The sequence below is a fragment of the Talpa occidentalis genome, unplaced genomic scaffold, assembly GCF_014898055.3.
Source record: "Talpa occidentalis isolate TD23 unplaced genomic scaffold, MPIMG_talOcc4v2.1 talOcc4.16, whole genome shotgun sequence".
NCBI lineage: Eukaryota > Metazoa > Chordata > Mammalia > Eulipotyphla > Talpidae > Talpa > Talpa occidentalis.
In genome coordinates, this window is record NW_023601653.1 from 12266973 (window position 1) to 12285182 (window position 18210).

At 43.4% G+C, this 18210-nt stretch overlaps 1 protein-coding gene across 1 annotated transcript in view; it reads left to right on the forward strand.

Annotated features, from left to right (window-relative positions):
* The first annotated feature begins 208 nt into the window (after positions 1-208).
* Positions 209-18210, forward strand: part of PAH (phenylalanine hydroxylase) — a 47293-nt gene continuing 29291 nt past the window's right edge. The window contains 4 exon segments of the mRNA XM_037515178.2: positions 209-226; positions 476-547; positions 549-584; positions 8614-8797. Of these exon segments, the coding sequence (XP_037371075.1) occupies positions 209-226; positions 476-547; positions 549-584; positions 8614-8797 (310 nt within the window).

The following is an 18210-nucleotide window of genomic DNA, read 5'->3' on the forward strand; positions in this document are numbered from 1 at the left end:
GTTCTATTCTTAGCACTTTCCTGTATTTCTCAGTGTTTTGACACTTTTGAATCAAATTAGAAGACTTCTAAGGACCTTTCTTTTCGTTATTTGGCTTGTTGCGTATGTATTTAGTAAGGCAGATTTTGAAGAACTGAAGGGTGGGACATTAGAATGCATGGGACAAATGCATGCATTTGTATCTCTCAGAGACTTAATTGTACCTGGCATGGTAGGTACTGAAAAGGTATTGAAAAGGTATTGAATTTATACAGTGGCTGGTGACATCAGTGAATAATCAAAGCTTCCCAAACTGAAATTCGACCTAGGAGCATCATTGAAAGTATCACTGTCCTTGACTTATCTGCAGAATAGCTCATTGTATTCCAAGACTTAACTGAAAGAGAGTTTATGCCTGCCTCTTCCTTAGAGGTTTCACCATAATAAGTTACTCAACGGTGGAAAACATTTTAACTGAGTACATTTAATCCTCTAGGAGACAAGCTACATCGAAGACAACTCCAATCAAAATGGTGCTGTATCCTTGATCTTTTCTCTCAAAGAAGAAAGTTGGTGCCCTGGCCAAAGTCTTGCGCTTATTTGAGGTAAATGTTTTATTCATTTCTGAGTTGAATAATGGCATAGTGGACTACTGTGCATTTTCTAGTTGGCTACAGTAAAAAAACAGGACCAGGATCTGGAATTGGGAAGAATTGATTTTAGCTCAGCTTCGCAGGAGAATTCCAAATAATCTATCAAGCAGGAGAATTCCAAATAATGTAAGTAGAGACTTTGCATTTGAAGAGGGAGAGTGTAACTAATTGCCTGCTCTTTGAGTAAAGTCCATGCAGTGACTTTTTTCCAAATAGGACTTTTTTCCAAATGGAGGGAGACTAACTTTTCAGTGGAGAAACCAATAAATGGTAGTTCAGCCAAGGGATCAAACCCCAGTGTAACTATAAGAAAAATATCCAATCTCAATGAAGGGGCATTGTACAAAATACCTGATCTGTACTTCTCAAAACTGTCAAGGTATTAAAAAGAAGGAATATGTGAGAAATTGGGATACCAGTATAGAAATAAGACATTAAGTGTAAACTAAAAAAAATTCAACTAAAGTGTGATCGTTAGTTTATGATAACATGCCAAGCTGACTCAATTATTCTAACACATATTCCACACTAATATGTTAATAACAGGGAAGACTGGTGGTGACTCTATGGGGACTCACTATCTTATCCTCTTAATTTTTCTATAAATCTAAAATTGATGGGAAAAAAGTATATTAAAAAAATTAACCTTGGCTATCCAAAGTGGGAAGGGATGCTGAGTAGAGCAAGTAATGTAGAGAAGAGAGGTAGAGTAGAGTACTTCTGAATGATAAACTGTTTGCGAGAAAGAATATATCCATAAAATTCTCCTGTGTAATATTTTAGCCTGGTATGATATAGTTAATCATTTCCCCCCTGACAGGTCAGGCTTTAGTCAGAGTTAATAAATTAAATAGTAGTTAATTAACAGTGTGTTTTCAACCTAATAAATGAACCACAAGTAACTAAATTACCAGAACTGGATGAAATGTACCCAAGATGTGTGTGTATGTTTGTGCACATGTATGTATCTGGATTTACTTTAAAAGGCATTATCCAAAATATCAATTTTCCTGATCAATCAGTGGTGCTATTATAACCATCGTTTTCAGAGAAGGAAACTTATCATTTACTGGGTGATTGATGAAGTGTGTTGTCTGTGCAGCAGTGAACACTCAATTTCTACACCATATAAAATAAATCTAAGGTTAAAAATGGAAAAACAAAGGAAAGAATCTCAACTATAATTTAGGGCGTGTTTGACTAAACAATACTCTACCAAATTCAACATGTTAGTTGGGGTTTTATTAGACAACGTTTCCTAGCATAAATATGTCTGGGATTTAGATTTTAGAAAGTCATATTAAAGACTGTGATATGTGTGGAATATATACACAATGGAAAAAACATGAAATCTTCCTGTTTGCAACATCATGAATGGAACTTGAGGTGATTATGCTGGGCAAATAAGTTAAAAAAAGAGAAAAATACCATATTATTTCATTAATATATGAAATATGAAGTAATGAAGCTCATGATGAAACAAAACAATGAAAGCACCCTTAGATGCTGACAATAAAATGGGGGCCACCAGAGGGGGGTGGGGAGGGGTGGAGGGTTGGAGAGAGAGGGGGCTGGATGTTGCCAGGTAGAGCATATTAGAAATCTGGTGTCAGGTGTGGTGTGTTATCGCACATTTGAAAAGGTAAGAAGTTGCACTGTAGCTTATATGATATTGCAAACCAGTGCTACCTCAATAAAATTAAATTAAAAGACATAAAGACTATAGGGTGTCTGGAGAGAGGAAGCAAATACAGTGTTTCCTCCCTTACCATTTTGTAGACATATTTGCATCGTCCAATCAAGACCCATTAATATATATTTTTTAAAGATTTATTTATTTATGCATACAAGAGCTGGGGTACAGGCCAGAGGTGTGTGGGGGGTGAGAGGATACACCAGAGACAGAGTGGGGAGCAGAACAGGCAGATTGACCAAAGTACACTGCTAAGGGGAGCAGTGGGCGAGTCAGGAGAAGTCTTGTGGGTTGCTTCCTGGCTGCCGGGGATTGAACTCGTGCTGCAGTGGCTGTGGACAGCTTCATATGTTGCGTCTTAACCCCTTGCACCAACAGGGAGCCCCCAAGACCCATTAATATCTTACAGATGCTAATATCCCACTAAACTTAGGCTGTTTTGCAGTTATGCGCGCTAGACTCTTGGTCATAATCTAGGTTTGGAGTTTTAAGGAGTAAAACAGCACTGGCCATACTGTCTAGAGCTAAACTCTTTGGGATAACCTGGGTGACCTTAAGAAAGTGCTTTAAGTTTTTGGTGGCTTGGTTTCCTCATTTTTAAAATGAAAGTAATAATAAACTTGTATTATTTAGAATGTTATGAAAATGAAGTGAATTAAAACATGTAAAGTACACAGGAACATTTGGCACATAGTAAGAATCCAATAAATGTTTGCTCTCAATATGGAAAGTACACAGGAACATCTGGTGCATAGTAAGAATTCAATAAATGTTTGCTCTCAATATATCTAGGCAGTGTATTTTCAGAGGGCCATGGAGAATCAGGGATCTTTAAGTTATTCTTGGCTGCATGATAAAGTTAAAGGATTAGGATTATCTGACTGGAAGAGAGATGGAGCGAGGAAGCAATGGTCTTATTCAAATATTTGAAGGTCATTGTGGATGAGGAGTACTACTCTCTATTACTTCGGGGACAAAAGGACACTGTAGACATCATAGGAATATATTTCAAACCACGTAAAGGCAGCATCTTTACTACAGAAGGTGCTAGAAGGCATTAATTTCAAGCATTACTACTGTTAAAAAACAGTTTACAAAAGGCAGGGGAAAATCAAAGCCAAAATGATGGTATAAATAAACTTATCTTTCCTTGACAGAGACACAAGATAAAATCTATCCAGTTCCTCTAACACTGACAACAGAGGGAGAAACACTTCCCACACTTACACACTATGAATCTGTTGCTAAATGCTGCTACAGTCAATTCCTTGCTTCGTGAACAGGACACCCCTCAGTGCTCCCGAACATTGCAGAGCTACACCCGGGATATTTAACAAACCTCAGTAAATGCTCAGAGTAGTAAATAGAGACATACAGTTTTGTGAGCCTAGACTACCTGACTTTTCTGGCATGACTCTACCTGACGAAGCTTTCTTAGCCCCTGACTACCAGGAACACCTATAGGCATCCTTGCTCCTCAAAGGAAAACCAGGGTCTACAACAGGAGAGCAGATTTCTCCCAGCTTGGTCAAGTTTGCTTTCTTACATGAGGTTCCAGCTTTCCCACCAAACTCACCATTCCATTAAGGGATGACATTGCCTGCCAATGGGCTTGCAGTTTTGCAGACCTCAGCTAGTCACATCAGAATGCAATGATGCTGATAAAAGTGATGCAGATGTACTGTGTTTGTTTGTGGGTTGGGTGGTAGGACCAACAAAGCAGATGTTTTAGTGAACTGGAGCCAAACTATTAGTAATATACCAAGGCCCCTATACGCTAGCCTGAAAATGTCCCACTGTCTCAGTAGAAAGCCCCAACTCTCAATTAAGAACTTTGGTTTAGGGCCTCCCCAGTGGTGCAGCGGTTGAGCACTGGGTTGCGAAGCTGCCCATAGCCTCTGCAGCACAGGTTCGATCCCCGGCCACTGGGCGAGGGTCCCACATGGCACGCAGACCTCTCCTGCCACCCACTGCTCCCCTCAGCAGTGTACCTCGTCTGTCAATTCCAGAATGAAGACAAGTGACTTAAGGTGAGGGAATAAACAAGGTTAAGGAATCCTCCAATTCTTTACCACCTGCCAGCCTCAGCGTTCCTGGGGACAGCAGCTGGGTTGAAGAGGGGACATTTGGGCAGATACATGGTGTTTATTACTCCAAAGGTTGGACTTTAAGTCCCTTTAAGTGACCCCTGGACCTGGTGAACAGAACTGGACCAAGAGTCAATCACGAGGGTTGATTTTACTTTTCTGGCCTTGGGTCCAGAACAGCCATCAGCAGTAAAATGTTTACATGGAACTTTTCTTCATCAATCAAAATAAGAAGAAGCTTGAGTTCCACTGGAGGCAAAAGAGGGCTTATAACCCAAATGACATACTTACTTTTTAAACTAAAATATAGGTAATAATATAACAAATACCTATGTAGCTCATAGATGTGAGTCCCTGCTTAAGAAATAAAACATTGGGGGCCTCCCTGGTGGTGCAGCGGGTTGAGCGCTGTGCTGTGAAGATGTCCACAGCCTCTGCAGCACAGGTTCAATTCCTGGCCAGCCAGGGAGATTCCCACATGGCGTGGCAGACCTCTGCTGTCTTGCCCGCTGCTCCCCTCAACAGTGTCTTCAGTCCTGCTGCCTGTTCTTCTCCCCACTCTGTCTCTGGTGAATTCTCTCACCCTCCCGTGCCTCTGACCTGCACCCCGGTTCTTGTATAAATAAATAAACATTAAAAAAAATAAAACATTGTAGAAACTTCCCATGCACCTCTCTCCTCAGAGGTAACTTAATTGGAACTTGAGCTATATTACTTCCTTGCATCTTTTCCTACTTTGTTTCACATCTTCCTCAGTATTATATGGCAACTTCTGCAAGTTTTTCATCTTCGTAGACCTCAGATCATATTGTAACTCTCCTTCTGGGGAGCATTGCTTTTGATATTATATATATATAATTACAGACAAATCATGCATTATATATTGTATATAATTTCAAATTATATATAAAATTCTATATATAAAATTCTATATTATATATAAAAATCAAATTTTATATTATATATATAATTCTTGCTCATTTATCTCCTTTCTATATTCTGCCAGGAGACTGTTTCCATTTTTGGTCCATTCAAATGGCACTGTGCCAAATATTTTGTGTGGGTCTCTTGACTTACTTAGTGAGAAGATCGTCAAATGGAAAAATGTTCTTAACTTCAAAACGGTTCAGAGCCGTATATGTTTGACAACTACTATCACAGAGCTTACTTATTTTTTTAATCATTGTATTAACATTGGTTTATGATACTGTATATGATTCAGAGGTATAGGATCACGCCCCTTCATATATGTTACCACACCACACCCAACGCGGCACCATAATCCTTTACCATAGTCCATTGGCCCCCTTCACACCCTCTCTCTTCCCGCTCACTCCAGTAGTCTCAATTCTGTAGTCAGACTTCTAGGGTTTGTTATTGGTTTGGCTCTGTATCACCCTTTGTTTTCTTTCTCTACATTACACATACAGGTGAACCCATCTAGTATTTATTTTTCTCCTTCTGACTTATTTCACTTAGCTTTATCTCCTGCAGTTCCATCCATGTTGCTGCAAATGGCAAGCGTTCATTCTTCTTCATAGCTGAGTAGACTTCCACTGTTTTAAACTTCACTATAAAATGAGAACTCACTTTGTTCCCAGTTCGACTGTGGTGTAGCCCATTAGTGCCACAGGAGTTGTGTCTGCTCCTTGGTAGCTTGAAATGAAATATGCCCCATTTCATTATAATCACTCATCATTCTGGTGGCAAGAAACAATGTAGAACACAGGAAAAGAAAGTTCTTTAGCCTGGAAAAGCACGGGGATAAAGCTGTCACCCCTAATCTCACCTAGTAATTAACGAATTAATTCAACTGGGAAAGAAATAAAGAATTTGACTGGGATTCTTAGCCAGAAGCTTCACTCACATTTAAAAGATAGATTTTTCTTTTCATTATATGGGTATATTACAAGACCTTTGGCAAATAAATAGAAGTTACATATACTCTCATTGTAACCCAGTCAGATGCATTTAATTCTAGATATTATTTTGAGGCGGAGGCCTGGCCTTAATTTTTTAATACATGTTTTAATGTTTAAAAAGTATGATAAATATTTTCCCAGGTGGATGTCATTATAACCACAAAATTAATATTTTATTATGAAAGTAATAAATATTTTTATTTTTTAAAAATAAATTAAAAAATAAAATAAATTTATTTTTAAAAATAAATATTTTATTTTTTAAACACAAATATTTTTATTTTTAGAAAAGCTGGAGCATGATAAATAAAAACAGAAAGAAGGAAACCCTCTCACCCTGAGCCCCATTATCTGGAGACCACCACTATTTACATATCTTGGAAGGAGAATGACACATTTTATGCATGTTGTTGCAGCTAATTATTTTCTAATGATTGCATAACCCTGAGGGATGGCACTGCAGCTGACCCAACCTTTCTCTTATTATAGGAATTTAGTTTAATTCCTATAATTTAATTCGGTGAAAATTTTCCCACAGGTCTCCAATTGGTAAAAATCGCAGAGTCATGGGTCATAAATTGTTTTTTGTCTATTCCCAAAGTAAGACCAGCTCTCTGGCAGGGCAGCTGTGAGGGGAGGGGGTGGGTGGGGAACACAGCAGCTTATAACCTGCCTTCCAACCCTTCCTCTCCCATCCACCCCCTCCAGCCCCCTATAGCTCCACCTTCCCAAACCCTTCCTCAAATAAGCATGCCAGGGGTGTGCTGGCTCTTGGTTCTTGGCTCTGCTGCTGTGTTCTCTGTTCTCCACCAGGCAGGGCTGGTGACTTCTTCTTTTTTTTTTTTTAAATCTTTTTTTTTTTTAAAGATTTATTTATTTTTATACAAGAATTGGGGTACAGACCAGAGATGCATGGGGTGGTGAGAGGATTCACTCGAGACAGAGTGGGGAATAGAACAGGCAGATGGACCGAAGTACACTGCTGAGGGGAGCAGCGGGTGAGACAGGAGAGATCTGTCCCACCATGTGGGTTTCTCCCTGGTCGGCCAGGAATCGAACTTGTGCTGCAGTGGCTGCAGATTTCTCATGGGTTGCGTCTTAACCTCTGCGCCACCAGGGAGGCCCCTGGTGACTTCTTCTTTTGAAGTTTCCACTTAGGTAAATAGCAGGTGGAGCTTGCCCCTTCTTCCTGAGCCAAGAAGGATGACGTAACTCTCTGCTTTGTTTAGGAAGTTACTTCCATGTGCTTAGAAAGCTTCAGAGGAGCCGCCATTGCCCCAGCCTTCCCTCCTCATGTCCTCCCCCGAAGTGGTGGCCCTCTTGCTGGGTGACCTGGCCAGATGTCAGGGTGTGTTCTCTGCAGCTGGTGCTCATGTGTAATGGCTCCACCATTCACCCTTGGGGGTCATGAGGAAGAAAGCACAGGAAGTGTGTCTACCTGTTCTGCTCTCCGCTCTGGCTCTGGTGAATTCTCTCACCCTCCTGCACTTCTGACTGTACCCCAGTGCTTGTATAAATAAATAAATAAATCTTAGGGGGAAAAAAAAGAACTTTGGTTTAAGCCCAATAGGCCTGACTCCCATGGAATCAACTCAAGAAAAATAATGTGGTTTTTATATTACTTATTTATTGAGATCTTATTATTATGATTCCATGGGATTTCATTTGTGAAAGGAGAGTTTCCTATGTAAATAGTTTTGACAACCATTGTCTTAGACATTTGAATTAAACCAAATTCTTTTGGTTGTAATTCTAGCCCTTTAGCAGATTTCCATGTGATAAATTCTGTGGCATCACAACTATTTCTCCCACCTCTTGCCATTTGTTACTTGACTTTGCAGAAGAGAAAGTAAGCAACATTTGCAATTTTAACATTTTCCCTCTGCTCTTATTTATTTTTTATTTATATTTATTTATTTGTTTATTTATTTAAAGATTTGTTTATGCTTACAAGAACTGGCATATAGGCCAGAGGTGTAGGGGTGAGAGGATTCACCAGAGACAGAGTGGGGAGCAGAACAGGTACATGTACTGAAATACACTGCTGAGGGGAGCAGGTCTGCTGCGCCATGTGGGTCAGGGGATTGAACGTGTGCTGCAGAGGCTACAGATAGCTTCATAGTGCCCCTCCTGTCACGAGGGAGGCCCACCTCTACTCTTATTTTTTAAAAAATGTTACTCTTCATCCTTCCTTGTTGTGTGTTTTGCTCTAGTTTTGTGTGTTGGTCTGTGTTGATTCCATCGTCTGCCCCCTTCACACTCCCAATTGTCTATTCTAGGAGAATGATATCAACCTGACCCATATTGAATCCAGACCTTCCCGCTTAAAGAAAGATGAATATGAATTTTTCACCTACCTGGATAAACGCAGCTTGCCCACCCTGACAAACATCATCAAGATCTTGAGGCATGAAATTGGTGCCACGGTCCATGAGCTTTCCCGAGATAAGCAAAAAGACACAGGTAAGAAATAGCAGCATTTGGCAACACCAGCAACTCTATATTCTCTTTATTAAAAAATGGCAAAAATAATATCAACCCCGAAGACCTTTGGGGGCATAAGTAGGAGGATGTAGGTCAGCGACTTGGATGATGCATATTTTAGACATGTAAAAATTCTTTTTCTCCTTCCTCCTTGTAGCTCTTATTTTAGTCATTTTCTTTCTGTTGCTACTAATTTTATACATTATTTCCTTCCGGAATTATTATTCTCTCATTCCATCTGTTTTCAGAGATGGAATAGTTAGAGCCTCTGGGTTGTTTTCTATGTAACTACAACTTTAAGAGAAATTCCTTTGTGATCTTCATTCCTACCTGAGGGTTCTGCCCATGCCAATGCTAAAGCAGGGAACTACCTGGACCCCTCTTCCAGCGGCTTTCATTGCCATTGTCCATCTCTTAATCTGCCTCTTCCACTCGATTTTGAGTTCCTAGCAAGTAGGAACTTACTTGCACTGATATACTCAGAGGCATTGTAGATACTTTCTTGGCTCCTTATCTCCTTCCTGCGATGCTGACCATTGGTGGTCCTGCAGGGAGCAGGGTCTAAGAATGCAGGAGTTACCAGTAAGAGCTTAGGCTGGGCAAACTTGGGTTCAAGGCCTGCTTCCTCCCCTTATTGGCTGGAGATTCCTGAAAAGTCCCTTGAACTGCTCTGAACTCAAATTTCCAGAGTTCTGGAAATTTCCAAAGTTTATAATCCCTTTTGTAGGGATTAGAGGAGATCTGGAATGAACAGCATTTCAGTGGAGAAAAGAGACTATGTGGTTATTGTGATGATTATGTTTCGCTTAAAGAAATACAGAGAAATATGGTGACTGCATGACAGTGTCTAAATCATATTCAGATGGACTATTCTTATGACTTTATTTTTATTCTCATTTCTATTTATTTATTGTTAATTGAGGTAATATTTGGGTACCCCCATCAATTGACACCACCATTGTGTACCCGCCATGCACTCACCCGTATTCCACCCCCACAGACCACTGTGCTTCTTTGCCTCTCTGTTTTTAGCCCACTCCAGTCTCCTGGTTGGTGCTTCAGCCCTGTAGTCAGCTATAAAGGATTAGTTTAAGCTTGTCTTTAAATGACTCTTAGTTTAGTTATTTTATATTCTATATATTAGTTTTTTTTTAAAGATTTATTTATTTATATAAGAGCTGGGATACAGGCTAGAGGCACGGGAGGGTGAGAGGATTCACCAGAGACAGAGTGGGGAGCAGAACAGGCAGATCTACTGAAACACACTGCTGAGGGGAGCAGCGGGCGAGACAGGAGAGGTCTGCCGCGCCATGTGGATTTCTCCCTGGCCGGGCGGGAATCAAACCAGTGCTGCAGAGGCTGCAGACAACTTCACAGCACTGCGCTCAACCCGCTGCGCCACTGTGGAGGCCCCTACATATTAGTTTTTTAAAGCAACTTTATTTATAGAAAAATTGCACAGAAAGTATGACGAGTTCCCCTCTCCTCTGCCACCCTCCCTTCCCAATTTCCCCGTGATGAACATCTTGCAATTAGTGGAGCATTGACAAATGCATCGTGCTGTGTGTCCACCACCCCAGCTCCTACAGGATGGTTTCACTGCTCTAAAAATGCAACTCTGGTGCCCTCCTTCTTCCATACCTGCTCCCTCCTGCAACCCCTGATTGTTTTACTGTCTCCATCGTTTTAACTTCTTCAGATATGTCATTTAGTTGGGCTCTTTGAGTGTGTAGCGTTTCAGGCTTCCTTCACTTAGCAACATGCACTTAAAGTTCTCCCAAGTCTTGTGGTGATGTAATAGCTTATTTCTTTTATCACAGAATAATGTCCTGTTATGTGGACTCCACAGTTTGTTTATCCATTCATCTACTGAAAGGCATCTTGGTTGCTTCTAAATTTTGTCAATCGTGAATGAAACTGTTATAAACATCCATGTGCAGGTTATTTTGGTGGACATAAGTTTTCAGCTCATTTGGGAAAGTGCTTACAAGTGTGATTGCTGAGATGAACTGCTTTTTTTCCCCCTAAATGATCAAAAAAAGATTTTCCATTATAAAATGAGAAATTTCCCCCCCCAAACACTGAAGACTTAAAAGCAAGTTTATTTTGGCCTCTAGAGCTGCAAGTGACATTTTAATAGGCAGAGATGCGGTAGCAGGTGACAGACCCACCTCTTAGCACAAGTGCCTCTGAGACCTTCCCAGGAGAACTCGCTTCCTGCCTTGTCCTGTAGTTGCAACAGAGACAAGGAAGTCACCCCAGGTTTCCGTTCTTGCCAAGAGTGGACAGTCATGTTCATGGGCTCAGGTGGCGGGAGGGTGGGCATTTGGAATTCCTCCTCAGATCAGCCCTCTCTGCCTTCCTTCCTCTTCACCTCCCGAGCTGCTCCCCAGGACTGTCTTATCTTGCTTTTCCGGCCACCTGCTCCCCAGACCCTCAGGACAAAGGGCCTGCTGGATCCTGGGGCCAGTGCGCCTCTGCTTAGAGCAGGTGGAGGCCAGACCAGCTGGGGCCCTGGGGTCAGAAATCAAAGCAATTGACAGGCAGGCAGGCGGCCCCTTGAGGAGGCAGGGAAGATGTATGTAGATCAGTTAAACAACTGGCAGCCTGAACTGAAGACTCAGCAAGCAGGTTCTTAATGGGGAGTTGGGAGAATAGTTCAGAGCTCAGACTCCGGAAGCAGGGTGCACCGCACTTGGGGTGACTTTGGGTAAATTGCTGACCTTCACAATCCCCCTCTGTATCAGTCACAAGAGTCTCTGCTTCGTGGGGTTAATGAAATAATTTGAATGGCTCATTGAGAACAGCTCAGAACATGTTTTAGGGCTTAATAGATATTCTCTAGTCTTACATTATTATCATGATTATAAATAATGGCTTGGATACAGGATCCGTGAAAACCAGCCCACATACTACTTTGTCAGAGAGGCTGAGAACTGGAAAATGACCTCAGGGGTCACGCAGCCCACAGTCTCCTGAATTTGGCATTGTAAAGCAGGAGAGGCCGTGACTTGCCTCTAGGCACAGAGTGGAGGCTGACAGCGGTGGGTGAGCCAGGCAGACTGCTGCCCTGTGCCAGGACAGCGGAGGAGCTGCAGGGTTTCAAGACTCACAGGCTGGTAAAGGTGATGGGACACAGGTGAATGGGTGGCAGGACAGGGCTGCAGTGGATTTAGGCTGTTGGGATTGGGCAGGACTTGATATTGAAGTTGGGTTGATATTTCACGCAGTGAAGAAAAAGCTGCTGAGAGAAACTCTTTAAAAACAACACGAATTTCCTGACCAACCACACCCCCACTTTTTTTTTTTTTTTTTTTTTTGATGCTTGGCTGCTGCATCCCAGAACCACTGCCAGGGGGCCAGGAGGCTGCAACAGCACAGCCCCGCACCTGCTGGGAGACAACAGCCCCTTGGGTCTCTGGGGGTCTCGCCAGTTTTTGTGAACTGGTGTCTGGGCCCAGAAACAGATCTCCTTTTAGGGGAAATAACCTTCCCTCTGAAGAGTTGTTCTTTCCATAAAACTCAGTGGGAGAATGATTAGAGAAAGAAAAGAATCATCATAGATCCAAACCTTTGATTCTTTCACTCAACAAAATGCCCTTTCTATTGAGGGGCTCAGATCCCAGGGGCAAGTCTGACAGCAGGTTGAATTGGGAGATCTGAACCCCTCAAATTAATTACACTCAACTACTTTCAGCTCTAGTTTTTAAATCGTTCAAAAGGCCATGTGGGCGACTGAAAATGAAAGTTTTCAGTTTCTTAATTGCTAAAGTTCCCCACCCAAAACAGCTTAAGGGAAGGTTAATTATGGTGACATGTTAAAGAAACCCCAACCTTCTAAAATGCCTCCTGGAGAAGCTGATGTGAGTTTAATAGGATTTTAATCCAGAGAGTCTTTTGAATACTTGAGGTCTATTCTGCTACCCTCTCTCCTGATGACCTCAAATCCTTCTTCAACCCAACATGAAAGAGCATTAATATCTTCCATCGATCAATCTACTAATCCTTTTACCTTTCCCTTTGAGTTGTCTGCATAACATTACATTTAGCGGGGGATGGAAAATTCCTACTTGGAGACAGATTGTAGCCAGGAGAAGCAGACGGACACAGCCTCTTGGATAGACAGAGGTATCAGATCATTACCTTTTGAGAAATGTATCTGCTTGGAGTTATTTTCCAAGACCAAGTGGGTATTTAGTGGCTTTTGTCCAAGTTGTGGTGATAAGGATCCTGGGGTTCAAGCAAAGGGAGTCTAGACTTGCCAGCACAACTGAACTTTCTGTAGAAGCAGAAAGGCCATCCACCCATCCATCCATCCATCCACCCACCCACCTACCTGTCTAACTATGTACCTACATTCATTTTTAGCCTGGAGGCACTTACTGATTTTATGTCTTTTTTATTTGGATCAGTTCCAAAAGCAATGATTGAAGGGCAAAATATTGTGAGAAGACTAAAGTAACATCATTCGACTTCCCCCCTTGATCATGTGTGACCCTCCCTGCCAGCCCTCTTGCATTTTCTCTTTTCTGCTTCAGTATTGCTCCCCTGAAAAGCTAGGCTGTGATAAAACTGAAACTGCAGATCCATACTGGGGAAAGGAATGGTAGGGAAGCTCGGAGTAGCCAGAAAAGCCTCTAGGGGTGTGGGCAAAGTGGCATACGTGTGCGAGCATACATAGTTTTTAAGAGAGAAGATTTTCAAAGTGTGTCAGATTTCCCGGAGTTGACGACCTTTGGGGAGCAGCTGCTAAGAACTGGAGTTGAGTTCAGATGACGGGGGATTTTCCTCATTCCCATCACCTGTGTCTGTCTTTCCTCTTTCCTTTCCTTTTGTGCATCTGGTCTGTGGTTCCCTCTTCTCTTTGCCCTCTCCTCAATTCCAGATGTCCCAAGTACATTACACTTGGGTCCACACATGCCTGTCAAGACTATAGATGCCCATGACCTTGGGTCTACAGGAGACCAAGAATCTGCATGTTTGTAAAAACACAAGGCTGACTGCCTCTGTTGCTCTTGGGTGCTTGCTGGATGTATGCTTGCTGGATGCGTTGATGTTGCCAGAGTCCTGCCTGCTGAAGATGGGACTCTCATTTCAGCAGATGGACCCCTTGAGACCTTTGAAACCAGCAGACCTGCAGCTGAGAGGACAAGCTCACCCAGGCAGGGGGAGGTGGTACCAACTCAGAACTGGAAGAAGCTTCTACGGGTGGTGGAAGCTTGGCTCTCTTGCAGTGTGTCAGAGGCAACTCTACTTGCCGGCCAGGGAAGAACCTGAGCAACCGCTATTACTCGAGCCTGTCCCCTTGCCAGGTCACAAAACTTCAATCTAAAGGAGATCATAAAATTATAAACAGGTTCTCTCCATTCCAAGAGGAATGCTTCATTTGCAAATCGTAGTGCTTCATTTGCAAACCTTAGTGTTTTCAAAATTCTTCCCCGTTAGGTTGTGTCTTTAAAGCTTTGCAAGTTCCCACTTGGATAACTAGAGCCAGCAGGTAGTGTTAGCCTCATCTTCAGTGTTAGACAATGAGACAGAGGTGAACTTTTATGGCAGGCAGCATGGATTTTGAATTCACTGTCCTAGTTCAATCCTGGGCTATCACTGTCTGGGCATTTCTTGCCTTCTGCAAGCCTTGCTTTGCCCAGCTACAGAGTGAGGACAGCTCAGATATTCTATGACCTTGCTTGCATAAGCTGTTGGTGTGAAGGAGCCATGTAAAATGGTCAGTAAACTCATCCCTGAGGCCTTCCTAAGGTTATCCAGTGAATCCTATGGTTGAGGCAAGGCCACAAAGAAAAACTCATGATTTTTGAAAAAGAAAGGCCCCACGGCCTGTTATTTGAGTCAATCCAAAAGACCGTGAAAGTGACAGGAGTTAGAGTGAGCACGCCCTTTCTCTGTGGGACAAGTGTGTTCCCTCAATCAAAGGAGGTAAAAGAGGCTATGAAATGATTATAGCTGCATCTCAATTTGCTATCCATGTTGGACTGAGGAAGAAGCATCACAGGGACTCAAAAAGAACAATGAGTTTAGAATCAAGAACCACTGTACACTGCCAACTGGACTTGAGTCCCAGCCAACTGGACCACCCTTCCAGCTGGTGACCAAATTGTGTCTTTCTTATCAGTGAATAGAGCTAAGACACTCCCTGCCACTTTTTTGGACTCAAGGCAAGCAGCTAGGACTCAAAGCAAGATACTCTGCAGTTTAGGGCAGTTGATGGATTGAGTTGAACTTGCTAGAGTCAGATGGAGCTTAGACATGCCCAAGCGTCAGGAAGAAGGGAATTCGATGATCTGAAACCACAGCTTAACAATAGGTTTTTAGGGTTTATTTTGCCACTACCATCTCCGTGGGTATGGACCCCACCAGGCTAGGAATAGACTGGGAGTTGCTGGCAGCTGCCCCCTCACCTAGCAGCCAGGGAGTGGAGACAATTCATAATGATGTGAAGGGCCCTGGGAATAAGCTCTCATTTCTGCCTATTACTTCCTGTCAACGTGGTTTACATGTTGTGCCTGGCTGACAGCTATACTGGAGATGGCAGTGGTCTGAGAGGTGGAAGGTCAGCTTCTAAGGTTTCCTTCCTTCCTCCTTCCTTTTATTTCTTCCAGACCATTCTGACAGCATCCAATCCCCAATCACCACTTTCCTGGTTTGCTTTCATGCTTGTTACAGTTGCTTTGGCATATGACACCATTCTTTCTCCGAAATTCTCTCTTTTCCTTAATATTTTATAAATGATATCGCCCTTACTGGTTCAAATCCTGACTCTTGGGGATTTCTTCCTTACTCACTATCGTCAGTCAGTGTGCCACTGTCTTCACTTTCAGGCACCTTTGTGGCTTAATTCAGATGACCATTGACTCACTCATTGCTATTGATTGAGTATTGAGTGAATCAATGACACATGACAGGGATACAGGAGAGAAAAAGATAGTGATGGTGCTGAGACACGTGTGCCTTATAATCTAGTGATTATATGGGCTGATTCATGCAGGGGCGGGGAGCTAAGTTGATGCCAATCTTGGGGGGGTTGGGGCAGGAGGAACAGGACCTCAAAAAGACTCTGGAGAGAGGTGGACATAAAGTGGAAGAGGGTTTGCATGCATTTGTTTTTCCCTGATGTAGATTGACCCTACCCTAGCTGTCAGTGGCAGGTGAGGTGCAACAGAGGCCTGCTCTGAAGCCAGAGGGGCCTGTGTGGGAGAGATGATCATTAATAAATATTGATTTGGCTCTAGGGGAAGCAGCCTGAGGCAGAATTTTGTGTGCTACATTTGGTATCTGAGGAAGAAATTGGTATCAGTGCAGAATTTGGTATTCAAGGATCTTGAGATACATGACATCTTAAAGGGAGCATCAGGGAGATACCCCAGTTTAGTCTGGTGGTTGGAGTAGGAGGTCCTGCAGGTCATGCTCTGATGTCTTCATCATTTCAATCAGACCATTTACTGACTTCATTCGTTCATTCATTTCAATAGATTTTCATTCTTTCAATTCAGCTGCGTTCTTTTTATCCACCTGGTTCTCATTCTCATTTGACCATGTGGATGGAGAGAGCAAATACTTAGCCATCCCGTCAGTGATCGCAGCAGACCCTCAACCCACCCATCCCAGCCTCTGCTTTCCCTGGGAGGAAGGGAGCTCAGCACCCTCAGTCAGCATTGGCTCACCCATCCCCGCAGGGCTTTCTTCTTTCTCCAGAAAGAAAGTAGAAGTTCAGGAAAGGAGAAAAATAAAACCCCAACGTCTTGATCCCACAGGATGTTGGCAGATCAATTCGCCCTCGGGGAGAGTTGTGGGACCAGCATGCTGACCGTTTTTGGGGGGCTGGAGGCCATGACCTTGGAGGAGACATCCAGGAGCCTGAAAGGAGAGGATGAAAGCATCCTTCTATTTTGGGCCAAGGACATGAAGGATTTATGGTCCTCCCTGAGACAGACTGGGCAGAAGTCTGGGGCAAGCTTGGGTGCCTGGTTGGCTAAGCCCTGGGGCTGGTGAATGTCTGTGGAGGCAGGAGGGGGTTCGATAGGACTCAGCTTGCACCTTGAACTGCTATAAATTTAATAGGACTGCTCTGACCCGCTGGCCAGGAAGCAGCTCCAGCTAGGCCCGTGGGGGCCTCTGGCTCAGGAGCCCTCCCTGTCCAGCCTCTGCTTGGCATCCAAGCTGAGCATTTGACCCCAACTTAATGAGACCACTACGTGGGTGTCCAGAGCCAGCTCAGCCTCGGGCTGCTTCCCTTGGAGCCAAATCAATATTTATTAATGATCGCCCCCCCCACCCGGATGCCTCTGGCTTCACAGAGGGCCTCTGTTGCACCATCCTGCCCAAGTCATTCATTAACTGCCCAGCCCAGCCACCCGTGAGGCCATGGGGCAGCTCGCAGAGGCCAGCCCACCGCAGAGGTATTTGCCGAGGTCATTAATGAGCTAATCTGATTTAACTTTTCAAAACAGAGGCCTGGGTCGCTGGGGTCAGCCTCCAGCTCCAGCCCTGAGAGTGAGATTGCATAGGGGAGAGTCCTGCCACCTTCATGGAGGAAGAGAAAGGAAACGTGGAGGTCTCTTTGAAGAGCCAAGAATTAAGAGTTAAAAAGTTCTGCCCCTAAATCCAGGGAGGCTTGGGATGCAAGGGGAGAGGACCCCAAGTTGACCCAAGGATTTTCTCCAAGGACTTTTAGATTCCTGCTCTAGTATGTCACCTCCCTTCCCTCCCAAAGTGGGGGTGGGGGGAAGGAATCTAAAAATAAAGGCCCACAATTACTACCTATTCTAAGCCAACCCAGTGGGTTCACTGCGCCAGCTGCGAGGTTCTCATGAGGCTCTGTGAGCTCAGTGACCTTGAGAAAGTCACTTCATCTCTTTGAGACTCAGTTTACTCATCGGTAAAGCAGAAAGCATAACGTCTACCCCCTAGATTTCCTTTGAGAATTAAAAGAGAGGAGGGAAGTGGGGTAGGATATTGACATGGAGGGAGGTTTGGTGGAGGGCAGTGCTGGGAGACACAGGCACACGTGGAGGTGTGAGGATGTACCTCCAAATTATGTACTGTGTAAATGAATGACAGATTCATACAGTTTGAGGCAAAATTGCTTAGCATGTTATGTGGTGCATAGTAAGCTCTCAAAAAATGCAACTTTCTAGGACACGCTGGGGCTGGGAAAATGGGAAGAATCCAACTGCAGAGGGTGGGGGTGCAGGGGTGAGCTCCAGCCCTGCCTCCAGCCACCTGTGCGACCCTACTCACTTTTCTACAATCTCTGGATTGTCTTTTCAAATGAGGCCCAGAACCATCTACTGTGGGTCCAGTTCTTCTTAGTCCAACCAAGCAGGCAGCCAGACCCATTTCACAGATAAGAAGCCAGAGGCCAGGAATCACATAAC